The sequence below is a fragment of the Sorex fumeus genome, unplaced genomic scaffold, assembly GCF_029834395.1.
Source record: "Sorex fumeus unplaced genomic scaffold, SorFum_2.1 ptg000051l, whole genome shotgun sequence".
NCBI lineage: Eukaryota > Metazoa > Chordata > Mammalia > Eulipotyphla > Soricidae > Sorex > Sorex fumeus.
Genome location: NW_026606108.1, coordinates 4,611,767 through 4,637,485, shown reverse-complemented (window position 1 = coordinate 4,637,485; position 25,719 = coordinate 4,611,767). Strand labels below are relative to the sequence as shown.

The 25,719-nt window shown below is 51.7% G+C and overlaps 1 protein-coding gene across 1 annotated transcript in view; it reads right to left on the bottom strand.

Annotated features, from left to right (window-relative positions):
* The window catches only part of TRPM1 (transient receptor potential cation channel subfamily M member 1), a 66,511-nt gene extending 43,647 nt beyond the window's left edge, over positions 1–22,864 (bottom strand). The window contains exons 1-10 of the mRNA XM_056124712.1: positions 22,805–22,864; positions 13,529–13,608; positions 12,303–12,495; positions 10,116–10,329; positions 7,434–7,558; positions 5,957–6,128; positions 3,514–3,688; positions 2,360–2,483; positions 804–876; positions 9–109 (exon numbers count right to left, since the gene is read on the bottom strand). Of these exons, the coding sequence (XP_055980687.1) occupies positions 9–109; positions 804–876; positions 2,360–2,483; positions 3,514–3,688; positions 5,957–6,128; positions 7,434–7,558; positions 10,116–10,329; positions 12,303–12,495; positions 13,529–13,608; positions 22,805–22,864 (1,317 nt within the window). The remainder of the gene's footprint in view (positions 1–8; positions 110–803; positions 877–2,359; positions 2,484–3,513; positions 3,689–5,956; positions 6,129–7,433; positions 7,559–10,115; positions 10,330–12,302; positions 12,496–13,528; positions 13,609–22,804) is intronic.
* Between the last annotated feature and the right edge of the window lie 2,855 nt (positions 22,865–25,719).

Sequence of the window (25,719 nt, the reverse complement as noted above, 5' to 3'; positions counted from 1 at the left end):
TCTGTCACCGGCCAGTGCGGCCCGAAGACGAAGATCTGATTCTGCGCTATGTCCACACGGTTCCAAGCCAGCGCCAGGCCCAGCTGGTCCGGAGCAGATGCGTTTGTTCCTGCAAAGATGGGAGATGAAGCATTTCTCATGCGGCCTGAGGCAGCTCCATCCTTCCGATTGCATTGGCCACCTGGCATGATGTTGGCCCCCTGGCATGACGTTGGCTCCCTGCCTCTGCCCTTGCCTCTGAGTAACACTCAGGGGCCCCAAACCAAACACCCCGTATTCTCAGAGAATATCTGTGAAGTACCATCTTCTCACTGGGCTGCCAAGTGTGCAGAGGAGAAGCCCAGGGAATGTGAGGGGGGCCCATCTGCAGGAGGGCAGAAGCTCAGAGGCAAGGGGGCCTGCCCCCCAATATCTTCCATCTACAATGACACCCAGTCCCATCCCTGCCTCATTGTCCAGGATCCTCCCTGAGAGGCTTTGATGCTGCAGGGACATCAGCATGGTGGGTGGAGGCCATACTTGGGCCCCAGGGACATGAACATTGGTGGGAGGGCAGTGCAGAGAGTGAACAACTGGTCCCACACACCCCAATTCCGTCTCCAGCCATCCTAGCCCACCAGCACCCAGAAAAAACACCCCTCCCTCAATCTCTCTTGGCTCCATCACCCTGGGAGAAAAATTACGGGTGTGTGCGAGCATGCATACACACACACACACACACACACACACACACACACACACACATCTATTCCCATACACCAAGGCCCAGGCTGGGCCAGCAAGGAAGGGTCCTGTCCACTCACCTTTGAGTAGGGCAGTGAGAATGGCCATTTCCATGTCTGCCTGCCCCTCAGAGCCCATCCTGAACACTGTGATCTGAGAACAGGGTGAGAGACTGAGTCAGCTGAGGCTTTTCCTAAAGTGCAGGGTCAGACTCCAGGGTGGGATGTTGCATCCAGCCAGGACCTTGAGGCATTACTGCTTCCCCGCATCCTCCTCCCTTGCTCCTTCCTGACTTGATCCCTTGCCTGATTCCTCCCCAGTGCTAACACACATTCTCCAGCCCAAGAGCCTCCAGCACCCACATTCCAATAACTAAATTGGGGGCAGGGGCTGAAGAGAGTACAGTGGGGAAGGCACTTGCCTTGCACGCTGCTTTGATCCCCAGCATCCCATAGGGTCCCCAAGCACCACCAGGTGTAATTCCTGAGTGCAGAGCCAGGAGTAAGCCCTGAGCATCGCCAGGTGTGGCCCCCAAGCAAACACCAAAAACCAACCAACCAACCAATATCTAAATTGCTCTCAGAGGGGCAGAATCACTCCTGTGCACACAAGCATTTCCCTCTATCATCATCGCAGATTTTATGTCCAGTTTGGGAACACCATTATGTGGAAGTTTTTTTTTTAAATATCTGCCATCAATTGATCACTCTGGATAAGAGCAGAGGAACTGAGTGTTGAAAGTAGATAAAAGGATATACCTGGCAACCTTTCAGTATCTGTATTGCAAACCATAATGCCCAAAAGGAGAAGGAAAGGGAAAGAGGTGGAGGGGATACTTGGTGGGGGCAGGAGGGAAACTGGGGACAATGGTGATTGGTGATGGAAAATGTACGCTGGTGAAGGGACAGGTATTGGAACATGATATGACTGAAATCTAATTGTGAACAACTTTGTAACTGTGATTCAATAATAAATAAATAAATAAATAAATATTAAAAGAAAATCTGCCATCATTACTAAGAAACAGGGTACAATGATAACACCAGGGTGACATATTTGGTGAAATACAGTACAGGCAGTAGATGTTGAAGAGACTGGCGAATGCAAGGGGAAGCCCCAGAAGGGGCTGGGCATGGGGCTGGAGCTGACTCTGTGGAAAGTGAAGCCAGAGTGCAGAGAATGCAGTGCATGAGACGGTGGCTGTCTCTGGCCTTCCTTAAGTGCTTGAATGGAGAATTGGTGTGACATGGCATGATGTCACCCACATTTACTAAGATCTGAAAGCTCCCGGCATCTCATTTCTGTGGTTTATTCTGTTTCTGTGCCATCAACCAGCTTGTTACTGCCCTGCAAACTTATCCCAGAGAGGAATCACTGTGCTCTGCAGAGGGCAGAGTCTGGAAGCAGACCTGGGTCTCCAGGTATAGCTTGTCTAGAAATTAACTCAAGATGCTTATCAGAGCCAAAACAGTAACAGAGCAGGGAAGGCTCTTGCCTGCAGGTGGCCAATCCCAAGTGCCAATCCCTTGCACCCTATGTGGTCCCCCGAGTGCCATCAGGAGTGATCCTGAGCACAGAGCCAGAAGTCATCCCTGACTTCTGGTAAGCCCCCACCCCACCAATTTAAGACACTTACCAGCTCTTTCTTTTTCATGCACTCCAGTATAATGGTGAACAGCTGGTGCGATTGTGTCTTGGTGTAATTAAATGTTTTCTGGATGGTAACTAGAAGCTGATCTTTGAGGGATTCATTGATGACTCTGTTCACAGGAAATGCAAAAGAGAAAACAAGAGTTGAGTTGGAGGGCACTCCACCTGCATGTTTGATCGATCTGAGGCTTCACTGGGGAGGGCCTCCCAGGAGACAGTAGAATCCTGCTTAAAGCTCAGGTCACATTGGTTCTGAATCACAGGGAAGAAGAAATTTAAAGGAAGAACTGTGCCCATGCAGAGAAAGGATCTCCTAAGAAATCGAATGAGCTCACACTCAGTAGAGTAGCCAGGATACGAAACAACCCCAGTGCCCACCAACAGATTAAGTTGTGGTCTATATACACAATAAAAGACTATGCAGCTATAGAAGTGAGGAAACCTTGGGCTGGAGAAAGCCCAGTGGGGAACGCACTTGCCTTGCACGTGGCTGGTCTGTGTTTGCTCCCCCGTAACCCACCTGGTCCCCCAAGCACCACCAGAAATCAGCCCTGAGTACCACTGCTGTGGCCCAAACCATTTTGGGGAGGGCAGTTAAGATGTTCCCTCTGTGAGAATCGAGCTTCCATAGCACCCAGAATTTCCTCTAGTGGGCATCTACCCCATGGGTTGAAAACTACTAAGAAAAGTTATCTCACTCCGATGGTTATGGCAGCATTATTCGCAATAGCCAAAATCTGGGAACAACCCAAGCATCCGAGAATAGATGACTGGATAAGACACTTGGGACGGGAGTTGACACAGCCCCAAGAAAAGACATAAGCATGCCATTTGCTTCTATGTGGACAGATCCAGAGGGGAACGACTGAAGGAGAGGCACAGACACGGAATGAGCTCTCATAAGTGGGCTCTAGCAAAGTTTCTCAAAGGAACAGAACCTGAGAGCTGGTCTCCTGAGCTGAGCTGACCATGAGTGGGGAGCGGTAGCATGGAGGAACTGTTTTTAGGCGAGCTCTGAGACCTCGGGGGGAGGGTGTGGGGTCAGATGTCACACACAAGAACCCCTGTTGATCACGCAAGAACCCAAGAACCCACAGCAACTGAAGTACAAACCAAGTTTTCAATGCGTGAGAAGCCTACCCGCCTTCCTCACAGTACTTGTGTGCAAAAGACAGGATGTCTGAGGCGCGTCCACTGCCATCGCAAACCACCACGGGGATTGGAGGGTCTTCTCGGAGATATTCCAACACAATGGAGACTACGTTGGGACCCCCTTCCACCACAAGGCCCACCACAGGTACACCCTGTCCCAGTCCTGCAACACAAAGCAACATGGACCTCAGCTCAAGGTCCTAGCACTCAGCCAAATCTCTGAAACATGGTGGAGAGTGTGGGGTCATTGGTGGTGCTCCCTGCTCTCTGTGCTCCTCAAGAGACTCCAGGGAAATCCCAACACGGGGTGACCTTTTTCATTCTTTTATGCCACTTTTAAGTGGCTTCCTCTGAAATTCCAGAACCAAAGCATTGAGGCATTCAGTTACATGTTTGATCAGAGACCAGACCAGATGTTCAGGGTACATGGGCCACTTCACGTTGAGGTGGGAGAGATATTGGGTGTAGCCATTTGCTGGGGAAACACCTTCCTTGGGGTCCTGCCCCAGAGTCTGGGGTTCCCTAATCGCTGACCCCAGAAACAGGGTGTTGAACACAGGAGAAAACCTCAGCTCCATTTCTAGGGTGCCGGCCTTTGACGTTGGGCTCACCAGCCAAGCTGCCAGCAGCCCAGGTGACCATCAGCACAAAGTGAACCTCAGGGTCCCTAGTCATGTGCTAAAGAAGCAGCAGGCACACCATTGAAGAATGATTCAACTTTCCAAGGTTTGGTAAATTCTAAGTGGCTTGCAGGCATAGTTGGTTGAAACTGGGTAGTGTTACTGCCTTCAGATAAAACCTACTAGTACATGTTAGCAAGGGTCTCAATCCAGGGAATTCAAAGTTTCTGCTTTGCTTCCACCATTCATGTCAAAAATGAGAAATTCTCGGATATTTAAGCCACTTGGCTGTCTCCTACCAGAATAATTTCAACTAGTTGCATTTTACCAAACAGGTCCTGAGGGTATGCTTGGTGCTAGGTCATGGTAGGGAGTGGGCCAGACTGGGGATTTCTAATTCAAATAAGGTGTGGATGTTCTCCAAACTCAGCAAGAAGGTGGCCAAATGAACTTCTTTTGCACACAACGCTGTGGACTGCCTTCTGCTCTGTTTAAGGTCCGAAGGTCCAGGCCTTGAGGAGTGACCAGTAGGCAACCCTTTGCAGTCCCTGCCCCACTCAGAGCCCCAGGCAAAGGATGACAAAGGGAAGCCCACAAGTCACGTGGCAGGTGAAGGCAGGCATGTGAACAAACACTCACTGAGGAGAACAAACATGTCAGCACACAGAAAACCCCCACAGCATCATACGGAGGCCAGTCCCCGCTCTGACACTTGTGCTATTCCCAACATTATAGTCCCTTTCATTCTATTTCCTAATAACCATTTTCCAGACATGGTCTGTTTTTCATGGTCCAATCATAGCAGTAAAAACAGAAAATACTCGGGGCTGGAGCGATAGCACAGCGGGTAGGGCATTTGCCTTGCATGCGGCCAACCCATGTTCAATTCCCAGTATCCCATGTGGTCCCCCGAGCACTACCAGGAGTAATTCCTGAGTGCAATAAGCCAGGAGGAACCCCTCTGCATTGCCAGGTGTGACCCAGAAAGAAAAAAAAAAACACAGAAAATACTCCTGAAGACATTTAGCAACTGGCATTAAGAATCACTACAGGGCTGGAGAGATGGTGCAAAGGTTAAAGTGATGGTCTTGCATGCAGCCAACCCAGGCTCTATCCCAACCTCTACATTTGTGCCCCTAAGCACTGTCAGGGGTCACTCCTGAGCACTGAGCCAGGAATAGCCCCTAAGCACCACCAGGAGGTGGCCCAACCACCTGTACCCCACAAAAGTGTGAGCTATAAAACACATTCCAAAGAAACTGGTTATTTTCATTCTAACCAGTCATTACCATTTCCCTGCTGAAACATTTTTTCAAAATAAAATAAAACTAGGGCTGGAGCAGTAGTATAGCAACTAGGGCATTTGTCTCGCATACAGCCAATCCAGGTTCTATCCTCGGCACCCCATATGGTCCCCCAAACCTGTCAGGAGTGATCTCTGAGCATAGAATCAGGAGTAAGCTCTGAGCATTGTGAGGTGTGGCTCAAAAAAATATTTTTTAATTAGACAGTTAATTATAGGAAACAATAACCATTGGTGACAAAGGTCATCCCCATTGGCCTGCGAGATTGACTGGGCTGTTTCTCTATCAGCTATTCCTCAGAAACTTTGGGAGCATCACCCCAACCTCATTCAAGGAATACCACTGGGTCTTGACACAGGCTCAAGGCTCTTGGTGGACCACCTGTGTTTGAGCTAAACTTGAAACTTCCAGGTCCCGCCTCTGACACTCTTGGGCAGTTTCCTCTTCCGGTTTGGTTTTCTGGCCACAGAGGCACTGCCGACACCCGTGGCCTTGGCCAGAACTTACTCGTGTTGATCTTCTGCAGGGAAATGTGCTTCTCCAGCTGCCTCCGCAGCTTTGTCTCGGCCCCGTATTTGCCCAGTGTGCCGTTGTCGGCCAGGATGAAGTGCGTGTGGAAGTTGTTGAGTAACGCAAGCTTGCTGAGGGGATTGGACATGGTCTGGTACACTCTGGCCACCTGGCAAAAGGCACGGCATAAACGGAAGATGCAGGACCGAGGCCCAGACTCACAGTGGAAGTAAGGACAGGACACGGATATGGATCGTCTGTTTCACCCAGCTATGCCCTTAACCTGATCTCCCGGGGCTAGAGAGACAGTGCAGAGCCAAGGCACTTGCTCTGCATGTGACTAACCCTAGTTTGATTCGCAACACCACACAGAGCCAGAAATAGCCCCCGAACATGATGGGATGTGACCCCCTAGCCCCCACAAATTATAAAAAAAACTAACCCCCCCCAAAAGTTAACCTTTAAATTTAGTTTTAAATTAAGAAAATTAAAAACAATGCCAGAGAGATAGCACAGGGCTTAAGAAGCTTGTCTTATACACTGCTGACCTCAGTTCAATCCCCTGCACCACACCTGGTCTGCCATATGGTCTGCCAGGAATAATCCCCTGAGCATAGAGCCAGGACTTAAGCCCCAAGTACAGCTTGGTGTGGCCTAAATCCTCTCTTCCAATAAAACAAACATCAAAAATGTTTTCTTTAATATCACAAAGAGGGGTTCAGAGAGATAGTACAGAGGGGAGGGTGCTTACCTTATGCACAAGGGATTTCATTTTGATCCCTAACACCCCATGTGGTCCCCTGAGCCTTTCAGGAGTGATCCCTGGGGTCAGGGCCAGGAGTAAGCCCCAAGCACTGCTCAAAAGACAAAACCAAACCAAACCAAAACCAAAAACCAGACCAGCTATTGATCTCCAGAGAATGGCTAGAAGCAAAAACACCCAGTCCTCAAAGTCCAGATAAAAAAGACAACTCCATTTATTTTTATTTTATTTTGTTGTATTTGGCTTTGCAGCCACACCCTGTGGTGCTTGGGGCTTACTCCCAGCTCTGTGCTCACAGATCACACCTGGCGGGTCTCAGGGACCATGTGGGGTGCCAGGGATTGAACCCGGGTCGGTCTTGTGCAAGGCAAACTCCCTCCCCGCTGGACTATCTCTGGGGCTCAAGGACAATCCTGTCTTAGGAGAGTTTCCAGATGATGGAGTTGGAGGAGTGACAGGCAGAGTGGATCAGAAGTACGGGGTAAAGGCGGTCTGTGGTGGGAATTGGCTATAGATGTTCACAGGTCCTGCAAAGGCTCTCTCTGCATCTGTCTACCTAGAGGTCAGTCTCCTGGTCAAAACACTGATGCCATCTTGGAGGAAAGGGCAGGGGGCCCCATCAGAGGATTTCTTACACCTGCAGGTAATGCTCCCTTCATCTCTGCAGACATTCGTGGCAAACACTTGCCGCTGTTGGAGAGGAACACTCACCCCCTTCCCTATCAGATCTTCCTTGTTTTCCACCATGCCCCATGGGGCAATCCCAACGGCACACACGCGGCCTCGAGACTTGGAGGAATGGTCCTTCAGGGCGTCTCCCACATGCCGGATGACACCTGCCAACAGCATGAGTCAGACTTTTAGATCCTGCCAGGTCCCAGTGTGTGGGACACCAGCCTTAAATACAGACCCTGAAATCCTGAAGAAGAAGAAAAGGTTGTTATGGAGAGAGCAACTTAGAGGTTTGCACAGACTGACAGGGACGTCCCACAGATAGCCCTGCACGGGAAGTTCTACTAAGAGGAGAGCAGGCCGCGGACTTGAGCTCATCTGCCCCTGTCGTCCTGTACCCACAGCTGCGCTAATGAGATTCCTTTATTCTTTGTATGAACTCGAGGCAGGAGGGGTATGGAGGTTGAATCCAATCAAAAGGCCGATAAAGGCTCTGTTCTGAGCTGGCAAGGCCAGCTTGCCACTTGGATACACCACATGTCTGATTCTTTCTTTGTCCACAGGATGGAGCCAGGGGTGCTGCCCTGGCCAGATTTGGGGGTGATACTCTACCAAACCCTGGTACCACTCTCCATGAGCCTTAGGGTCCCCTTTTCCACCCTCCTGCTTTCTCTACAAAAGAGTATGAAGATATAAAAATATCCACCTGGGGCCTGGGATCCTACAGTGATCATCTACCCAGTCAGGGTCAATTTCCAGCCCACCTGATCTTCTGAGCAATGCCAAATTTGGCCCCGGAGATCCCCCAAGCACTGCAAGGGTGACCACGGTCATCCTTGGCATGAAAGAAGCTCAACACTACCACAACATCATCGGGGCTTGGCTCTGGATTGATGCAATTGGTAGAGAATCACCAAGGGGTGCACAAGCCCCACCCACCATACCGACTTCCTAAGCAGTGCTGGGAAAGCCTCACCCTCTTGTTTTCGTCTCTGGGGCTGAAATAATAGTACAGCAGGGAAGGCATTTGCCATACACTTGGCCAATCTGGGTTCAATCCCCGGCATCCCATATGGTCCCCCGAGCACCGCCAGGAGTAATTCCTGAGTGCAGAGCCAGGAGTAACCCCTGAGCATCATCAGGTATGACCCAAAAAGCCAAGCAAAAACAATTTTTTTTCTTCCCTAAAAGAGAATGCTAGGCTGGGAGATAGCTTTTATGGGGAGGCTCCAACTTTGATCCCCACCACCACCTGGTCCCCAGAGCACTGTGGAGTGAGCTCCTGGTGGCCCCAGAACCTCTTTTTTTTTAATATTTTTTTTTTTTTGCTTTTTGGGTCACACCTGGCGATGCAAAGGGGTTACTCCTGGCTCTGCACTCAGGAGTTACTCCTGGCGGTGCTCAGGGGACCATATGGGATGCTGGGAATCGAACCTGGGTCGGCCGCGTGCAAGGCAAACGCCCTACCCGCTATGCTATCTCTCCAGCCCCGGCCCCAGAACCTTTACATGTGGACATGGTCATTCTGGACCACAGGGTTGAGAAGTATTTTTTTTTTTTTGCTTTTTGGGTCACACCCGGTGATGCTCAGGGATTACTCCTGGCTCATGCACTCAGTAATCACTCCTGGCGGTGCTTGGGGGACCATATGGGATGCTGGGAATCGAACCCGGGTCGGCCATTTTGGCTGCGTGCAAGGCAAACGCCCTACCTGCTGTGCTATTGCTCCAGCCCCTGAGAAGTATTTCTGAGAAAGGGCTAGAGTGATAGTTCAGGGGAGAGGGCATTTGCCTTTTATGTGGCTGACACTGGTTCGATTCCCAGCGTACCATATGGTGCCCTGAGCACCGCCAGGAGTGATTCCTAAACCAGGACTAATCCCTGAGCAACGCCAGGTATGACCCAAAAAGAAAAAAAAAAGTATTGCTGGGATGCTGCCCAGACCCCCTGAGCACTGCTTGGAAGGACCTCGCCATCACCACCATGCCACAAACCTGCCAATAAAAACCTGAAAAGAGCACTAAGTCTGAGCCCTTTTGCTAGTCGTGTGGCATCAAAGCAATTGCTTCAGCAAGGTTGGGCTGCTGTGCCCATTGGCAGCTCTTGGCTGTTCTCAACTAACATTGGTGACCTGGCACGTGCCTTCCCCTCTCTGTAACTCAGCCTCCTCTCCCAGGTGACGGAAAAGAGTTGATCTCCAGAGTCCCTGAAAATGACGCTCGTGGGGGCCAGAGAGATAGTACTGTGGTTAGAGTGCTTGCCTTGCATACGGCCACCCAGGGTTCAATCCATAGCATCCTATATGGTACCCAGGGCCCCACCAGGGGTCATCCCTGAGCACCACTGGGTGGAGCTCAAAAACAAGTGAAGCTTGAGGGTCTAAATTAAGGAAAGAAAAGCACTGAGGGCCGGAAATATTGACCTTCCTTTCTTGCTCCCAAACCAAGCTACCTAATGAGCTTCCATCACAAACATGATAAGGACACATTAGTCTTCATTTTTGTTTTGTTTGGGAGGGCACACACCATGTTGAGGAGGCTGTTCCTCAGGAGTGCTCAAGAGTGACCCTTAATAGTGCTCAGAGAGGCGTAAATGGGGGGGGGGAGGCAGGGATGCAGCCACACACAAGGCAAGCACCATCCCTCCTGTACTGTCTCTCCGCCTCCGTGCTTTGAGCTTTATTCGAAAGTTGTGATGGGGAGTGACAGGGGCCATTCTTACCTGTGCTGACGCCCCCCGTGAAGATCCAGGCGCTTGTGGTCATGGCAGCTTTGATCAAGCCTTTCCCGAATACCTGCTTCAGCTTGGGCTGCATCTCGAAGTTCTGGAGACCACCATGCACCGAGATCAAGAGTTTGGGGAGGTCCAGGTGCCATTCCTTCACCATAAGATGAAGCAGCGAATCTGGCTTGGTGTCGCAGGACACGCGGATGTACTGCGAGAGAACAAGATGCTTGCTCGGCCCCCATCTGTAGCGTTGGTTGTTTTTGGTTTTGTGTTTTTGTTTTTGTTTTGTTTTTTGAGCTACATCTGGTAGCCCTCACAAGCTTCCTCCTGGCTCTGTGCTGAAGGATCACTGACTAGGACCGGAGTGATAGCACAGCCGGGAGGGCGTTTGCCTTGCAGACAGTTGACCTGGCTTTAGTCCCTGACATCCCATATGGTCCCCTGAGTAGCATTGGGAGTAACTCCTGAGTACAGAGCCAGGAGTTACCCCTGAGCATCGCCGGGTGTGACCCCAAAAGCCAAAAGAAATCCCTAAAAAAGAATCACTCATATAAGATTTGGGGGATGCTATGGGGTGCCAGGGTAAATGCCCTGCTGCTGTACTATCATTGCAGCCCCGACTCGATTGGGTTCTAATGTGGAAGGGGGACAGGGCAGCTGCTCCTGTCCAGGGGTAGCAGCCTGGAGTTTACTCCCTTGGGTTCAGAGGTTCCCTGTGTAAGTCTATGGGTGAGCTGTGGGAGAGAACTTTGGCAGTTCTGGACGATTCTGGGAATCAAAATATAGGATGGCCAGTTTCGCTGAATTTTCTATCAACAGATGCAAAATGTAAGTTAAAAAATAAGATTAAAAAAAATTCAGGGGCTGGAGCGATAGCACAGCGGGTAGGGCGTTTGCCTTGCACGCAGCCAACACGGCCGATACAGGTTCGATTCCCAGCATCCCATATGGTCCCCCGAGCACTGCCAGGAGTGATTCCTGAGTGCATGAGCCAGGAGTAACCCCTGAGCATCGCCGGGTGTGACCCAAAAAGCAAAAAAAAAAAAAAATTTAGAGAGGACGGAGAGATAGTACAATGGGTAGGAGTTTGTCTTGCACATGGCTGACCTGAGTTTGATCTCCATCATCTTATAGGGTCCCCTGAGCACTGCCAGGAGTGATTCCTGAGTGCAGAGACAGGAGCAACCCCTGAACACCCCTGAAAAAAAAAAAACAAAATAAGACCCAAACTAGTTTCTGGTTGATCTGAACTAGCTTCCAGTACAACTGGTTCTGTATTTTCTTTCTCTTTTTTTTTCTTTTTGGGCCACACCCAGAGATGCTCAGGGGTTACTACTGACTCTGTGCTCAGGAATTATTCCTGACAGTGCTTGGGGACCCTATGGGATGCTGGGGATCAAACCTGGGTCGGTCACATGCACGGCAAATGCCCTCCCCACTGTGCTATTGCTCCGGCCTCAGTCCTATATTTTCTGATGACTCTTATCTCAGAGGAATCAGTTGGGAAGGGGCTCAGAAACTTTGGGAGAAGTTGCTACCAGTGTAGGACATGGGGCTTCCCCTCAAGGTTTTACCTTTTCGGGAGGGAATGGCCTTTGTATGTTAACCTTAATCCTATCTCAGCCCCTGGATGTCACTTCTTTGACTGTATGTCCACATGTCAATGCCAGGCTAGAAGACCATACCGTGTGTTGTTCAGACCACAAGTGGATTTGCTTTGCCAGCACAGTCAAATAAAATAGTAAAAGAAATGGTCTGACTGGGGGCTGGAGAGATAGTACAGTGGGTAGGGAGCTTGCCTTGCACACAGTCGACCCAGGTTCAATCCCCACCACCACATATGGCCCTCCAAGCCCCGCCAGGAGTGATCCTTGAGCTCAGAACCAGGAGTCATCCCTGAGCACAGCCAAGTGTGGCACCAAATCCCTCCAAAATAATAAAATGAAATTTAAAATAATAAAGAAAAGCAACCAAAGAATGATCCTTAAAGAACGAACCCCAAAGGAGAGTGGGGGTTTCTCACACCAACCTCTGCAGGGCTGGATCCAGGCACTGGGAGGTTGGAAATGTGGCCCAGCTTCCAAGCCCTTCATTTCCAAACTCCCCAGAAAGACAGAGGGCCCCTCCATGAAAGAAAAGAAATCTGGGGGTGCTGCGGGCTCGCACCTCCCTCCCTCTCACCAGGGCCTTGTTGCAAGAGCCGCCTCCCTGGAACTCGAGCAGGCCATACGAGTCGGTCGGGACCCTCTGCGTGTGCTTGCCCACAGTCCACTTCTCGGGTTGGGCCTCGGCCTGCGTGCCTTCGTCATCCTTGCTGGCAGTGACACTCGGCAGAGGCGGGACATGCTGGTGAGTGAGCTGGCCACAGCAGCACCTACACATGGGGACAGGCAAAGCCAATCTTTGAGGAACATGGTTCTCAGCTCTTCCAGGGGTCCCCTGGATCAGTGCCTGGACCCTGGGCAGGGGTGGAATAACCCTGGATAACCCAACTTCCGTGCATCCAGGTAGGCCCTGCTAAAGCTCTTTGGGGATCCATGTGGGTCTGCATCCAGTCAGCTGGATTTTAGTGAGCTGGATTTTATTCTAGCTCAGGCCCACAATTGCAGTGACTCAAGTGATGCTGCCATTGGACACACTTCTTTCATCTCATCCCCAGAATCTACCTTTTGTTCTACCCCTCCGCCCTTCTCCTGCCTGGTGATCTTGATTCTTCACCAGGGAGGTGCTTCCGTGGGTGACACTGGGATTAGGAGTCACCCCATGGAACACGAAAGACCTTTGGGCTTCGAGACAACAGCACTGAGACAACAACAGGGAGAGATGTGGGGTGCTGGTATGGGGAGTTGGGGACATATGAGGGCAAACCCTCCAGAACCAGGACAGCCTGTGTGCTCCATACCCGCCGTCCTGCCTGGGAACCCTGCCCACTGGGAGACTGCATGCGCAGACAGACCCCTGTACCCCGCACCCCTCTGCTCCACCTCAGAGAGGAGTTATCAAGACCAAATTCCCTCCAGTCGCCTCCACGGCTTCCAGGGGCCTCTGCTTGGCCGATGGAGCACTCCTTTTCTTGGAGGTGAATCATTTTGTATACAAAATCGGTCCTTGGTGAAGTTTCAGAAAGTTGACACAGACACCCTGACATTGACAGCAGTGAAATATTCACTGTCCCCAAAGACATGAAACTGGGGAAAGGAGTCAGAGCAACAGCACAGTGGGAAGGGCGTTTGCCTTGCATGCAGCAGACCCAGGTTCAAAAATATCCCATAGGATCCCCCATGTGCCGTCAGGCGTAATTCCTGAGTGTAGAGCCAGAAGTAAGCCCTGAGCATCACCGGGTGTGGTCTCAAAACCCAACCCCTCCACACCCCGTAACAAAAGACTGTTTGTGGCTTCCACCTTACCTGTTGGGATCCTTAGTGCTGGGAATTACAAAGACACATTCCCGTTTGCAGAAGGTTTTTTCTAGCCAAGCTTTCTGACTCTGGAAGGTTGGAGGGTGGGGGTGGAGTAAGGGAGTAGAAATTAGACCAATGTACTTCCAAGAACCTTCAGAATTTATCTTTTTATTAAAAGGTGCATTTATTTACTCATCATCACCATCAGACTATTGCAGTTGGTGATAAGCAGCCTGCATACAAAAACAAAGTCATTAAAATCCTTTGCTAAGGGTCCAGAGAGATAGTACAGTCAGTAGGGGGCTGGCCTTGCATGCAGCTGACCCAGGCTCAATCCCCAGCACCTGTGTGAGCCCTGAGCCCCACCAGGAGTGACCCCTAAGCACAGAGCCAAGAGTCAGCTCTGAGCATCAACATGTGTGGCCCCCAAACAGAAACAAAACAAAAAGGAGACTGGCCTTGCACACAGCCAGCTCCTTACTGATCCCCAATGCCACATAGGGCACCCCCTTCCCACCCCGAACACTACCAGGAATGATCCCTAAGCACCACCAGGAATTTTTATTTTGTGAAAAATAAATATTAAAATAAAAGAATAAGAGCAAAAAGGCAGGCTAGGCGTTGACTGGTCAGAGTCCTCTGCTGGTCATCAATGGCCAACTAGGTTCTGGGTGCCATTGACATCCAGGACATGTGGACCAGAGGCATAATACAGCAGGGAGAGTGCTGGCCTTACATGTAGTTCACCTGGGTTCGATCCCAGGTATCCCATAAGGCCCTCAGTGCCTGCCAAGAGTGATCCCTGAGGACAGAGCCAGGGTTAAGACCTGAGTACCCACCAGGTGTGATCCCAAGAACAAACAAAAATTCAAGTCACAAAAGCATTGAATGAAGATTTCTAATGTCACACACACACACACACACACATTACAGAACATTTTGAAATTACTTTTCAACTGAAGCAAAAGCGAATTTTCTGAAAATATGAACGAAGATCATTCATGACTAGGAAAAAAATTCGGCTTTGTGCTCGCTCAGAACTAAGGCGGCGGCACTCAGAATGCTGGCGTGTCCAGTTCCTCCCTTCGCACCCACCAACTCAGCAAACAAGAAGCAGTTGCAAAGGGCCAAGCCAAACACAACTCCAGTCTTCTCCCAGAAATAACCAGCAAGACAGAAAGACTTGCAGCCAACATGTTCCACATTAGTTGATGTTTCCAGAGACATTTTCTGGGGCCTAAAACACTCTCTGGAGAGTGTCAATGGGCACCTCGAATATCATGGCAAAGACTAGGAGTGAAAATGCTGTTTGATTATTTGCTGGGTTTTTTGTTTAGTGGGAACTCCCAAATAGTGCTCAGACAGCCCTGGGAACCCCACCAGCCATTCCCAGTCAACTGGCCCAATGCTTCAATGCAAACATCTGAGAATGTGGTACTTTGGGGGTTCTGTGGACGGATTGGGGGTCCTTCAAGGCCACACTCTGCAGTGTGTGGGCTAGGCAGGGTTGCACCCGGGCATGTGTCCTAACTGTTGTCTGTTCTCTCTCCTAACCCTGTTAGGTAAACATCTGTTACCCAGAAACATCTCCAAATATTCCCTCTGCAAAACCAGCTCCCATTTATTAAAGTCCAGGGCAAGAGAAGCTCCTGTCTCTTCAGTCCTCCCTGAATATTCCATCCCAAGCCTATTGGCTGCATTCTCTTCCCCTCTCCCCACACCTTCGCTCTCAGTTCCTGTCCTCAGCCAACACTGTCACAATTCCAGCAAATATTTTCATCCCCACCCCCTGTCCCCACTATTTCTGCTAAATTGGGCTAACAGGTACATATTTTTAAAAGGATATAACATTTGGCAACAGAAGGAAACTGTATTGGTTATTAAAAAGCATCTGAGTAAAAGAAGCGTGACAAAGGAATAAAAACACAGCACCTAAGGGCTTTATCCAGAAATAACAAGGGATAGTATTTTGATGGGTGCTCTCTGGGCCCAGAGCCATAGGACAGTAGGTAAGGCCTTGCCTTGCCCATGGCCAACCTGTGTTAGATCCCCAGCACCCCTTAAGATCCCTCCAGCACCTCCGAGAGTGATCCCTGAGCACGGAGCCAGGAATAAGCCCTAAGGACCGTTGGTGTGACCCAAAAGCAAAAATATATAAATAAGTAGAAAAGAATCAGCCCAGGCTCTTTCTGTGAATAGCTGAGGGGTATGTATTTCTCTGTCCTGTGTATCTGTCTGTGTGTGTCTGTGTATGTGTGGGCAATGGACAATATGATCATTCTCCACACTGTCATTTGATTTCTGACCGTTGCTTTCAAAGTAACCCTACGATAGCCAGCACTTGTCTTGCTTGCCACAGACCCTGGTTCCAACCCGAGCACTGTCCATAGCCCCTGAGCAATTCTGGATGTGCCCAACTCTCTTCCCTGCCCCCCACGAAAAAAATGATGGCATCTATTTCCTGCTATGCCCAGACTGTGGGTCTCCCACAGAAACATGACACCCGTGGATTCAACCCACCTAAGGCCTATTTCCTACCACTCCTAGAGCTGAGTTGCTGGGTGTGGAGGCTGCATCTCCAGACTGCTCCCACACCCGATCCCCACTTCCACAGGCAGAGAAGCAACTGCTTCCCACCTCCCTCCCAGTCCTGGGAACAGGAACTTTCCCCTGAGGTTTAAAATTAGAACATGGGCAGTAGCGATGGTACCGCAGGTTGGGCATTTGCCTTGCACGCGGCTGACCGGGGTTCGATCCCCAGCATCCCATATGGTCCCCCAAGCACTGCCAGGAGTAATTCCTGAGTGCAGACTCAGGAGTAACTCCTGAGCAATGCTGGGCGTGACCCAAAAAGCAAAACAGAATAATAATAATAATAATAAAATAAGAGCAAAGGGGCTGAAGACACAGTACAGGGGGAAAGGTGTTTGGCTTGCACGCAGTTGATCTGAGTTCGATCCTCAGCACCACACATGGTCCCCCAAGCACCATCAGGAGTGATCCCTGATCAGGAGTGATCACTGAGTGCAGAGCCAGGAGTAATCCCTGAGCACTGCCAGGGGTAGTCCACAAACCGGTCAATCAATCAATTAATTAATTTTTTAAGTATTGCTAAAGTATCAGCTGGCATGAAGGACAGAAACCCAGCCCTATGTGTGAGACCTCATATTTGATCCCTAGCACCCCGTGAACCCCTGAGAACCCCAAGCACAGCCCTGGGAACCCCTAGTGTGGCTGACCCAAGCCCATCACCTCTCTGTGAGAGTATCAGTTGAGCCTTCTAGATCTGTTGACTGAGAAGCAATGGAACTGGATGTCAGGTCCCCTGAGCACTGCTTGGGAGCCCGTGTGCCCTCCCAAATCAGCTAGAGGCTGTAGAGACTTGTTGAGGGGCTGAGCACATGTTTTGCTATGCCTGAGACCCTCCTGCATCCCCAGCATCATGCACGGTCCCCTGAGCACTGCTGGCAGTGACCTCCCCCCAAGCAGAGAAGCCCTTGAGCAATACTGGGTGCAACCCCCAAGCCCAAAATCAAGCCCCAGTATATGAGCCAGCCAAGGCCATCATGCACAAACCCTTGATTTCTGCATACCCACACTTTCTGGGGTTCCAGAAAGCAAAAAAAAGGAGGTCGGGACCCCCAAATGATGGGAGGGGGTGGAGACGAACCCTGTGGGGCAGGGGCAGGATCTCTCACCCACCCTACATGCTGCTTGGAGGAATCTGGGGTGCGGGTGGCCTGGGGACGTCCCTGTGAGCTGTTGTACAGGACCTACCTGCCCAGATGCAGCCAGAGAAGGCCCAGGAAACAGGAGCAGCACCTGGATACAGCCCCACCTAAGCTCCCCACCAGCTGCAACTTACCTGCTGCCACAGCAATACAAGAATAGCCGTCTCCCTCCTCCTCCGCCTCCTCCTCCTCCTCCTCCTCCCCCTCCACCTCTTCCTTCTCTCCTTCCTGGGCAGCAGGGCACTAGCCAAAGACCCCCCCTTTTAGCGGAGGATTTCCCCCACCCTTTCAGCAGAGAAACGCCCCTGAACAGCATGTGAGTGTCTGTGCTCAGCCTCGTGACTCGGTGAGGCAAAGGCCCTGTGATCTGACTTCCAGGCCAACGCGGTGGAAACCAGCCCCCTGGAACTCCAGTCTGCTCGACATTGGGGGGTGGGAGGGGCTCCATAAAAGAGGCCCCTAGAGGGTGAGAGATGGGTCCACTCCCACATTCCCTTTGAAGGGGGCCGGCGGCAGGGCCAGCCTGGCTCCCCAAGTGGGACAGGGACAGAGAGATTCTTTCAGAAGCCCCTCCTCGGGCAGGGGGGCTGTGCCCCAGGCGATGAGGCATGCATCACCCCTGATTCCTTTTCAGATCATTTGAGAGTGCCCCAGAGGTCACGGTGGCCTCATGAGTGCCACATGACTCTCTCCCACTGCATCCCTGCAAACCAGGGTTGGAACAGCCTGAGAGGCCCATAGTCACCCCCAAAACACTGACAATGGGTGGTGTTGGGGACTTTTCTTTTCTACTTACATTCTTTCTTTCTACCTCATTCCTTGATATTGTTTTGTTTGTTTGTCTCAAGGCCACACCCAGTGATGCTCAGGGCTTACTCTGGCTCTTCACTCCGGAATCACTCTGGCAGTGCTTAGGGGACCCTAGGGGATGCCGGATATCGAACCCAAACTGGCCAAGTGTAAGGCAAACGCCCTTTCTGCTGTACTGTCACTCTGGCCCCATTCCTGGATTTTTTGCACTTAACTTCTCTCCACTTCTCCTAGGGGCTACTTAGTTATTCTTCATTTCTTTTTGTGGCCAGGGAGCACTAATCCTTTGCTGAATGCACGCAAGTTGATTCAGCCAATGGACGGCGGCCTACTGGCAGACTTCACACGTGGCAGAACAACAGAAGCTTTGCCACGTGCCCTTCTGCATTTTTTCCAGTAATCTTCAAGCCAGATTCCTAGAACTGAGTTTGTAGGGGCTAATGGCCACATGGGCAATTTTGTTAAGAGCAAAACACTTCTAACACAGAGATATTTTGCGTTTCCATCAGCATTTTGGACTGTTCTTCCTTCTCTTCAATGTCACCAACAGAATATATGGTCAGAGGCTGGAGATACAGTACAATGGATAGGGAGGGCTCTCGCCTTGCATGTGCCTGACCTGGGTTCTATCCCTGGAATCCCATAAGGTCCTCCAAGCACTGGCAGAAGTGATCCCTGAGTGCAGAGTCAGGAGTGAACCCTGAGCATCACCGGATCTGACCCAAAAAATAAAACAAACAAACAAACAAAAAAGAGGAGGGTGAGATATATGGTTAAACTTCAAGGTGTTTGCAAGAAGACTCTTCTGAGCAAACTATGGGGTCTTAGCATGTTGTTCGACAGCTTCTGGGCGGCTCCTGTCTAGTTTTTATGATTGGGTAATACTATTAATGTAGGAAAAGTTGGGAAATGTCCCCTGTCTTCTATTTCCTGTAAGAGTTTGTGAAGCGTGGACAGAATTCTTCTTTCCAAATTTGATGAAATTGACCACATTTTGGTAGAATCCCGAGAGAGACCATCTGGGGCTTCCATTGTGGGAAGTCTACATATTAATCATTGCATCTTACTTTTTCTCCATCAATTCCAAGTGTTATGTTTCTTCTTGAGTCCGTTGTAATCAATTGTGACTTTCCAGGAACTTAACATCTGGGCCTTCAGTATGTCGAATACAGTTGTTGTGACATTCTCTTAGAATCTTTCATATTTCTAAAATATCAGTAGGGTTGCTTCCTCTTCCATTCTTCATTCCAATCATTTGAGTTAGATTCTCTTTTTTCATGGTCTAACTAAAGGTTTTTTAATGAAGTTGATCTTTCCAGAGAACTGACTTTCAATTTTATCCATTTCTGTTATTTTTCTAATATTTCTTTTATTTATAATTTCAACCCTAGTCTTAAGATTAGTTTCATCACTTTTCTCTATTTTTCAAACCTTGAAGGGGAGAGCTAGAGAGATCATACAGGGCTTAGGGCAATTGCTTTCCATGCCACTGATCCTGGTATCCTGTATGGTCCATTGAGCAGCACCAGAAGTAACCCCTGAGCATCACTGGGTGTAACCCCAAAATAAAAAATAAAAATAAAAATAAAATCAGAACAAGGTGGGACTGGAGTGATAGCACAGCAGGTAGGGCATTTGCCTTGCACACGGCCAACCCAGGTTTGATTCCCAGCATCCCATATGGTCCCCCAAGTATCACCAGGAGTAATTCCTGTGTGCATGAGCCAGGAGTACCCCTGTGCATCGCCAGGTGTGACCCGAAAAGAAAAAAAATAAGAAGAAGAACAAGGCATGGGTTGGACAGTCAGTACTGCGAACCAGATGCTGGCCTTGCAGTGACTCGGGTTCCATCCCTTGCACCAAATAAGGTCCCCAGAGTCCCACCAGGAGTGATCTCTGAGCACAGAGTCAGGAGAAAGCTCTGAGCATTGCCAGGTGAGGCCCACAGCAAACCAGACTAAAAACCTCCCATAGCTGACATTGTGTGGGATCCATGGCCACTGCCCAGGTGAGCTGCTTTCCCACTTGAATGTCCCTGCCTGGCCCCAGCCCTGTCATAACTGGCTGTGGTCCCCAAAACCCAACAAACAAAGCAATTAAATGCAGAACAGATGAGGGAAACCCAATCACATTTTCCACCTCCCACACGGATACTTCAGGCTATTCCTGAAAGAGGGGCCTCGTGAGGGAGCTCCAGGGACCCCAGAATTCATCTTTCTTAGGGGTTTTGTGTTGTTTCTTTGGGGGCATGGGTAGGACCACTCCTGGCGGTGTTCAGGGCTGATTCATGCTCAGTGCTCAGGGATCATGCCTGGTGGGGTCCAAGGGCACTGTGTGATGCCGGGGATCAAACCAGGTCTGCTGCGTGCCAGGCAAGCATGCTCCCCACTGGACTATTGCTCTAGCCTTGGGTTTTGGGTTTGGGGCTCAGTCTGTGATCACAGGACCCCATGCTGGTCAGTCACACAGGCCCAAGGTGGTAGAAGGAGTTTTTGACGCCCCCCCCCCTTAGATGACATATGGCAGCGGGTGCTTTTTCCTAAGGGTGCGGGTGGAGAGAGCTGATGTTTGAGCCAACAGGTTACAAGACAAGGAACTGGCAAGGAGCGAGCAATGCCGAAGGAGGGCAGGTCCGAACCGGTGCCCTGGACCCTGGCGGGCAGTGGGGGCACTTCCTCTGACTCCTCACAGCCTGGTTCCCTCCGCACCCCCGCCAAGTATGTTCTCTTTCATTCTCCATCAACAATTTTATTGCCCAGCTTGAGGGCTGTTGTAGTGGTGGGGAAAATGTTGCCATTAGACTCGCAACCTGCCAAGACCTCATCTGCTCCCTGAGAACGAGAGCACCCCATTCCTAGCCATTTCCAGAGTGCGCCCGCTGAAACCGGGCGCACATGTGAGTGAGAGGCTTTGTTTGAGTTTAGTTTGGGGGATACAGTGCTCAGGGATGCCTCCTGGCTCTGTGCTCAGGGATCACTCCTGGCTCTATGCTCTGGGCTCACTCATGGCTCTGAACTCCAGGCTAACTCCTGGCTCTGTGCTCAGTGTTGACTCCTGGCTCTGTGTTCAGGGCTCACTCCTGGCTCTGTGTTCAGGGCTCACTCCTGGCTCTGTGCTCAGGGCTCACTCTTGGCCAGGATCCCCAGCAGATTGAAACCAGGTTAGCCCAATGCAAGGCAAGCAACTTCTCACTGCTTCAGCCCCTGGTTTTCTGTCTGGAGCCAAGTTCAAGGGCTCTGTTCCCAGGGACAGCGATTTCTCAGCCCTGCAGGCAGGATCAGCAGACTCTGCGCACAGACCAGGCCAAGCCCAGGGACCCTGGTGGTCAGTGGGTCCTTCTAAGTGTGGCTCTCGCATCTCAGAAGCATGGGAAGCTCTTTGGGGGAGATGAGGAGGGCCCCTGGATTTGGCCAAAGGCCCTGCGAATGTGAGTGTAAGAGTGTGAGTGTTGGAATGTGAGAGTGTGAGTGTGAGAGTGAGAATATGTGAGTGTGTGTGGATTCACTCTAGACCTGGGTGGCTGCTGACCCTTTAAGCGAGTTGACTGGGGTGAAGGGGTGTCCTTTGCAGGGACCCTCCCCTTCCACTTCTCCTCCTTCATGATTCCAGGCACTGCCTGGAGCTGTACCCTGGCATCAAGCCAGTGTGATCCCAAAACTGAGGAGAGAGGGATGAGAGGGGATGAGAGGGGAGGGATGGGAAGGGGAGAGGGGGGAGGGGAAGAATGATGGAGAAGGGTGTGTCATTTAAGGTCCCCCCGGGTACCCAGGGCCACCCTTCCCAGCATCCTGGCAAGCAGGACTGGGGACAAATGGGGCCAGAGTTCCAGAGTTTGGGGGGACCCTAGAGTGTGTGCAGGGGCACCACATCCCCTTCCACGCACTGCTCCTTCTGGGAACAGAGCAGCACCCACCCCCACCCCCATCCTGGAGGTATTCCAGGGCCTCAGCCGACCCCTGAGCCCCTCTGCAGCTCCCACAAAGGTGCAAGAGAGGGGCTGGAGAAACAGAACAGTGGGGAGGGTTTTGCACACAATGAACTGGGTTCCATCCCCAGCACCCGATATGGTCCCTTGAGCCCTACCAGGAGTGAGCCCTGAGCACAGAGCCAGGAGTGATCCCTGAACCCAGAGCCAGGAGTGATCCATGAACTCAGAGCCAGGAGTGAGCCCTGAACTCAGAGCCAGGACTGAGCCCTGAACACAGAGCAAGGACTGAGCCCTGAGTAGTGCTAGGCACGGCTCCAAAACAAAGACAAACCCCCAAAATTCAATTAATTAAAGGGGGGGTGCAGGCAATAGTGCAGGAATGAAGGCGCTACCTGGCGCACAGGTGACCCCTCATCAACCTGGCACTAAAGGAGGTTCCCAAGTATGGCCAAGTGTAGCCTAGAGACCCCCAGCACCGCCAAAAATGCCCAGGGAGTCCCCTGTCCCGAGTTCTCATCTTCAATCACAGACCTGGTTAGCAGAGAACCAGTGGGAGGGCCCCCCTCTGCCTGGTCACCCCGGAGAGCTGTCCCTGGAGCTGTTGGGTCCACTGAGGCAAGTATGCCAGGAGCCAGCTGAGACGTCTGGCCACACCCCTCCTGCGCCAGCCCCCCCACTGCCCTCGGGAAGGTGGGACCCCTCTCCCAGACCTGCATCAGGCACAGAGGAAGGAGAGGGTCCCGGGAGGGTCTGATGGCCCTGCCCACCTCTGCCCCTCCAGCCCGTCCATCCTCGCCTCCCAGAATCACTGACCTTCTGAGAGCCCGAAGAGGCCGCGCTGCGGAGTGAGCCGCGCTTGAAGGAGCTGCTCATGGTCTCAGAGACCCCCACGCTCCTGCCCCGCTCCTACTGCTCTAGGCTCTGCCACAACATCTGGAATCCGCCTTAATCCCCCCAACACACCCCCAGGGTTTAGGGGGTTGGGGCGCAGATTTAGCAAAGGGAGATTGAGCGCAAATCCACTTTGAAAAAATGGTTTCCAGGGTCAGTCAGTGTGGGTGGGGGTCAGAGCCGTAGGACGGTGGGGAGGCCGCTTCCCTTGCACGTGGCTGACTCGGGTTCAATCCCCCGTAAGCCCGATGGTCCCCTGAGCACTGCCAGCCGTGATTCCTGAGCGAAGAGTCAGGAGTAACCCACGAGCATTGCCGAGTGTGACCCAAAACAAACTATTGTGGGGAACTCAGGCATTGCAAAAGGGGTCTTGCAGAAATCCCACCGATGGGTGCCAGAGCCCCTTGACTGACACCTGGAGTCCACTGAGTGGCCCCCCTGCCCTGCCCCACGGTCATGTCAGAGCCCAGCATGGGGAGACACAGCAGAATCTGGGGTCTGAGAGATAGGACAGTGGGGAAGGCGTTTGCCTTGCACACAGCCAACCCGGATTCCATTCTGGTTCTCCGAGCACCTCCAGGAAGAATTTCTGAGTGAAGAGCCAGGGGTAACCTGTGAGCCCTGCTCAGTGTGGCCAAAAAGGGCAAAAAAAAAATGTGGGGGAACACATGGGCCAGAGCAATAGTACAGTGGGAATCTACTGTACTATCCAGCTTGCCTTGCATGTCACTAACCCTGGGTGTGATTCCTGCACACCCCAGAGGGTTCCCGGAGCACCACCAGGAGTGATGGCTGAGCACAGAGTCAGGAAGGATCTCTGAGCATCACCGGGTGTGGACCCTCTAGTTATCCCCCTGAAAATACGAGCTCTAATGGCTGGGGAAGAGGGCTCAAAGTCCCAGGGTCCATGCTTTGCGTGGTGGAGCCTAGGTTTGACCCTGCATGGTCCCCAGGTACCACTATGTATGCCCTCGCCCCAAACACAACAAGTCTAGAGAGTATCTGACTGCGGGTCCAGTGAGCAGGGGTCAGGCCCGGACCCAGGCTCGGCCAGCAGAGGGTTCACCTGAGTCCAGGAATCTATTCTGAAAAGAAATAACCATTGAGGAAACCAGCCCTTGTGGGTACAACTCTGGTGAGAAGCGGTCCCCAATACTTCCCATCCCCTCTGTTCTCCCTTCCTACTGTGACCCCATTTCCACCGGGCAGGTGCCGTCTGCCCCAGGACAGAGCTGTGAACTTGCTGGGGGGAGTGACGGCGGTGGTGTGGAGCAGGCGTTTCCAACCCCCCATTCCTCCCCAAAAATGCACTTTTCCTGGAGTCTCTGGGGACAAGTCAGCTTCTTTCGACTAGTTTGCTGCTGTGGGTGTGGTGCACCCACACAAATCAAGGCGAGCGTGGCCAGGATTCCACCACCTTCCAACGTGCCAAGAGCTGCTGCCTCTCCAGAAGCCCCGAGTTCCATCCCCGGCATTGCATGAGCCCCTCATCACAGGACCGCTCAATACCACCAGGTACGGCCCAGGGAGGGCCACAGAGAAGGGGGACAGGGCAGGCAGCGATTATTTTAGGAAACGAGGAAAGAGCAAAGCCGATCTCACAAACCCCGAACAGCTAAAAGTACTAACTGCGCTAAGCCCAAACGCCATTACTCTGGTCCATTGCAGGCTTAAGTGTCCTGGATTTGGGCGCACCCTAAGTCAGGATTAGAAGCAGGGAGCAGGAGCGGCCAGGCCAGGGGTAGCCCCCAGTGAAAAGTGGAGATCATCCTCTGGATGAAAGCAGCAGAGGCTGGGTGGAATGTGCACTTCTATCATACCCAGGCCCATCTGTGCTCAGGACAACCCCACCCTGGAGTTGTTCCCGTGTGCCCAGGGCGGGGACTCCTGGTTCTGCCAGGGAGCACTCGGGCATGTGGCTGGAAGAACCTGGGGGTTGCTCAGCTAGAGTAAAAGCCCCCCAGTAGGAAGACATGCCCTGCAAGATGGGGAGTGGCCCCGGTTCCACATCTGGGGTCTCACTATCCCCAGTGAGGCTGCTCAGCTCCTGGGACTGAGCTGGTACAGTGTGGAGACACGCATCATTTCAGTTCCTGTGAATGTCCAAAATGCTCAAGGGAGAGCATGTGGCTGGTGGGGGGTGGAGAGGAGACGCCCATAAATTCATCAGAGTGGGGAGGCATTTTGCCATCATTCTGTGTAGTGGGTCCAGTTGTTCCCTCCTTAGGGAGGGCCAGAACCGGACCACAGACCAGATGCTCCTCAGCATGTCCCCTGCATCAGACACTTGGCTTTGCTGGGAACCCACGGCAGGACCACCTTTGGGTGTTCCCTGGCTCCTACCTTCCCTCTCCTCAGCGCCCACAGGAGCAGGAGGAAGTTCCTCCACCCTGTGGCCCGGGCTCTAAGGTGGGAGAAGGGACCTGAGGCTGGAAAGGCAAGAAACTCACTGGGTCCATCACTGATGAAGGTGGTCTCCCAGGGGCAGCTGGTGGAGGTCCGAGTCCAGAACCACTGAGAGTGGAAATGACCATGCTGGAATAAACTATGGGAATTTATTTACAAGGAGGGCACAGCTGGCAGTGCTCAGGGCTTCCTCCTGACTCTGCACTCAGAGATCACTTCTGGTGGGGCTTGGGGGACCCTATAGGGTGCTGGGAATTGAACCCAGGTCAGTCACATAACAAGGCAAATGCCCTTCCTGCTGTACTATTGCTCTGTCCCCAACACTGCGTCTATTAGCTGTGGGTTTTCTATGTACCAAGAACCTTTGTCATACCAAGGTCCTTTAACATCTTTATTCCTTTCTGAATGGTTTATGATGAAGACTGCTGTCA